This window comes from Lotus japonicus, chromosome 1 (assembly GCF_012489685.1).
Source record: "Lotus japonicus ecotype B-129 chromosome 1, LjGifu_v1.2".
Classification (NCBI taxonomy): Eukaryota; Viridiplantae; Streptophyta; class Magnoliopsida; order Fabales; family Fabaceae; genus Lotus; species Lotus japonicus.
The window spans coordinates 82,803,159-82,806,634 of record NC_080041.1 but is presented as its reverse complement, the minus strand read 5'-3'; the positions used below and the strand labels follow the sequence as shown (position 1 = coordinate 82,806,634).

Here is a 3,476-nt window from a genome sequence, read left to right as displayed (position 1 = left end):
AAACACAACACATAGAACATTATTGTCCTGTTCCATCCTGTTCTGCCCCATTTCGTTCTGTTCTGTCATGTTCTGTTCCGTCACCAAACGCTACCTAATCAGCTTCACAGTAACTTGAGAATCACTTCACTACTACAGGAAAGACCTTTTGCCACGCCTCAATTGCCACGGTTATAGGCGGAACCATGGCAAAAGGTCAGTTACCACGGTTATAAACGGAACCGTGGCAAAATGAGACATTATTTTAAAATTTTTTTTAGGAACCGTGGCAATAGATAATTTTTTTGAGATTTTCACTTACCCCCAGTCCTCTCGTTTTTTTTCCCTCCTACTCTCCAAAGAAAAACCCTAACTCTCTCGATCTATTCTCTCTGTTCCCTCTCTTCCCTCTCTGTTCGCACTCCTCTTCTCCCTCTCGCTTCTCAATCGTTCTCTCTCTTGCCCTAATTCCTCAAATCGGAGCGTGACCCTCCACCGCCCCCACCCCTCTTCCGACCATCGAATACGTCGCCGTCTGCTCACCAGGTACCATGCACTCTTCTTCTCGCATCTTCTTTTTCTCCAACCGAATTCAATTGTTCAATGGTCCAGCAACCCCCAAACTGGAAAAAAATTATGGGTATTTTGCCGTAAAAGAAGAAAAAATAAATTTTCTTCCTGGGAATTTCTTGTCGTTTGGATCTGATCCTTTTAGACCTGAATTAGGGCAATTCTTCCAACTAGAAGAATTTTTTTTCGCTGTTATTGTACTTGGCTAAATTGGGTGCGTTGTTCCTGCTCCCTCTGGTTTATTGGTGTGATATTGATTCAGATTCTCTCATTTTCTCTTTTATTGTTGCTCTATCTCTTCCTAATGAGGATTCTAAACTTATGGTGGTGTACAAAGTACAGGTGAATAAACTCTTTGGTGTGTTCTCAGCTTGAATAAAATTTTTTTGTTTGGGTTTCGCCTTTCAGATAAGAGAAAAGTGAAGATTCAGGATTTAAGAGGGAAAACACTGGTCACCAAGGGGAGGCAGAGGCGGAGTGGAAGAAGCCAGTACTAACACACTGCTTCAATTCTTGATGGGTTTTTGTCAGGATAATGAGATTTTCCTATATGCATGTTCCACTGAGAGTGTTACATCTTATCCATGGCAGGTCACTTTGGAGGCATTTGTTCTTATCATTTTTGTTATTGTGAAGTAGTTTGATGTATACCTGACTTGCATTGTTTGTCTTTGGCAGCAATTGATTCACTTGGAGGATTACTTTATGAGTGGTGGTCTGTCTTTTGGGACAGAGGTTTGCTTCAATACTTCGATTCCATTTTGTGTGTTTTTTCTTTTGGTTTATGGTATTTTCATCTTTTTTCACTTCACTATAGACAACCTGCAAAATAAGTTGATGGATTTAATAAAGTTCAGGTCTTGGAATTGGTTGAAATGCAAAAAAAAAGGGACTTCTCTTACTCATCAGTGGACTGGACCTTGAACCTTGGCCTGTGCTTGGGAATAGATGCTGTGAGGAGACAATTCAGTGGCTTGAGGTTGCACTTTCCCTCTGTTGGTTGCTGTTGTGGTCGTGGTTGAGAAGGAGCTTTCTGTTTGCTGTTTCATTGGCTGGCTGTGCATTGAGTAGGCCAGTGGCAGGGCTGGCTATTTTACTATTGTTCATTGCTGCATGTGGTAGTTTTTTTCTAGTGGTGGTCTTTGTGTTCTACTGTGTTCTGTTTGCTGTTTTTCTTCTTTGTCTCTCCTTTCTCTTTTGCTGTACACTTACAACCTTCATCTTTCCTTTCTTTTATTATATATTTTTTATTTGGCCTTCCAAAACAAAACTATAGACAACATGCTTCAAGATAGATTGTTCAATTAACTATCTTCATTTGATTATTCAATATGAATCTATCCTTTGTTCTTATCAGAATAGATGGTCATGGAAATTTCTCACTGATATTGCAGCTTTACAGAGGAGAACTGGAGAATGGGATGTTGGTACTAATAAGGTGTTTACCTTTGTCATAAAGGTATTTCATTAGGAATTTCAAGCTGAGGTTGGATTTACTTGCAAAGCTTTGCCACTAGCATTTGGTAGCACTCTTGGGGCACTGCATTGGTGGTGTTATGGGAGAGCATAATGACTCAAAAGTCAAAAGTCTTTCTCATTTATGAATGTGTCTCAAATGGGAATTTCTAGACCTATCTCTCTAGTAAGTGTAGAATGCTTCTTTATCTTTACTAATATTTACTGAAAATCTAAGTCATAATGGTCATAGGAGGACCTCTATCAAAATGTATCATGTTTATGAAGAGAGTGATAGATATAAATTTACGAAATTATGAAACTATAACCTTGAAAGTTGAATGTAGAACTTTGGTCTGTCACAAATTAATTTGTGGAGGGTTTGTTTTACATTGTGCACTAAATTTAATTTTCAACATAATATTTCAGGAGATGATTCTAGCAAGGTTTTTTAATTGGTCAGAGAGATTAACAATTCTAGTTAGTATTCCCAACGCTATCCACTTCCTACACACTGGAATGATACCAGGTTTCTTCAAAAATCGACTCAAGACTAACAATATTTTTCTTAGTGATATTGGATGGCAAAGCTCAGTGACTATGGATTGCCCATTATCTCAGAGGAAAATGATGCAAGTGGGGTATTGATTCTTTGTTTTTCTTCTTTTCATTATATAACTTTCCTCCCTCTTACCTTGTGTGTTGCGTTTTTGAAGGCTTGGTCCCATGGAAAATCAACTCAAACAGAGCAAAGTAGCAACACAAAGATATACAACTCATGGCCCTACAATAATGACAAGGCCTAAACAGGTGACATGCATTTCCCTTTTTTTCCTATGTTACTTCTGGTTTACTTGCTACATGTTCTTCCTAGAACAAAAAGGGTTTGGTTATTTTTAGCTTTATCACAAAGTGCATGTAAACAAAGTGGTGGCTTTGACATAATGTTGCTCAAAATTGTGTTTGCACTGTTTAAATTTGGCATTGTAGTAATTATTGTTTCGGCTTCTACTGTGCTGTTGGTGATGGACTTCTGTTTTTCTGCTGCAGTGTGCATTATGGCAAGTTGTTGCAGATACTCTATTCTCCCTAGCGTCTTTATGGATGCAGCTAGATCCGATTCTAATTCCAACAAAGCTTTGTATATTGGCAAAATTTTATTGGCTTAGATAAACAATTTTTTAACATTGTATTTGATTTGTATATTCTTATTTAAGGTACTTATTTGATCATCGTGTGGCTGAAGATTTGTGAGAAATTTTCCTTTTTTAGTATTGTTTTGTTATTCAAGGCTGCTAGAATATGTGAACCAGGTCCAATAAAAAAAAACATAAATCTGGCCGTGGAAATTGCACAGACCAGGTGTACAACATATTGCAATGGTTAAAAAACCGTGGCAATAGAGGTCATATATTGCCACGGTTACACGCTTGACTGTGGCAATATGTGAACTCTATTGCCACGATTAAGTG

General features: G+C 38.0%; 1 protein-coding gene across 1 annotated transcript; it reads left to right on the top strand.

Moving 5' to 3' along the window:
* The first annotated feature begins 306 nt into the window (after positions 1-306).
* On the top strand, positions 307-3,236 carry LOC130722077 (uncharacterized). Its single transcript, XM_057572699.1, has 6 exons — positions 307-525; positions 958-1,140; positions 1,228-2,191; positions 2,434-2,645; positions 2,721-2,814; positions 3,055-3,236. Exons 3-6 carry the CDS (start codon positions 2,150-2,152, stop codon positions 3,175-3,177), a joined length of 471 nt encoding a protein of 156 aa, XP_057428682.1. The 5' UTR covers positions 307-525; positions 958-1,140; positions 1,228-2,149; the 3' UTR covers positions 3,178-3,236.
* The last annotated feature ends 240 nt before the right edge of the window (positions 3,237-3,476 follow it).

Excerpts from the sequence above, each read along its gene's own strand:
- LOC130722077 (XM_057572699.1), top strand. The coding sequence starts at position 2,150 with ATGAATGTGTCTCAAATGGGAATTTCTAGACCTATCTCTCTA. Across the intron at positions 2,646-2,720 it reads AGGAAAATGATGCAAGTGGG|GCTTGGTCCCATGGAAAATC; the intron begins GTATTGATTCTT and ends GCGTTTTTGAAG. Across the intron at positions 2,815-3,054 it reads TAATGACAAGGCCTAAACAG|TGTGCATTATGGCAAGTTGT; the intron begins GTGACATGCATT and ends TTTCTGCTGCAG.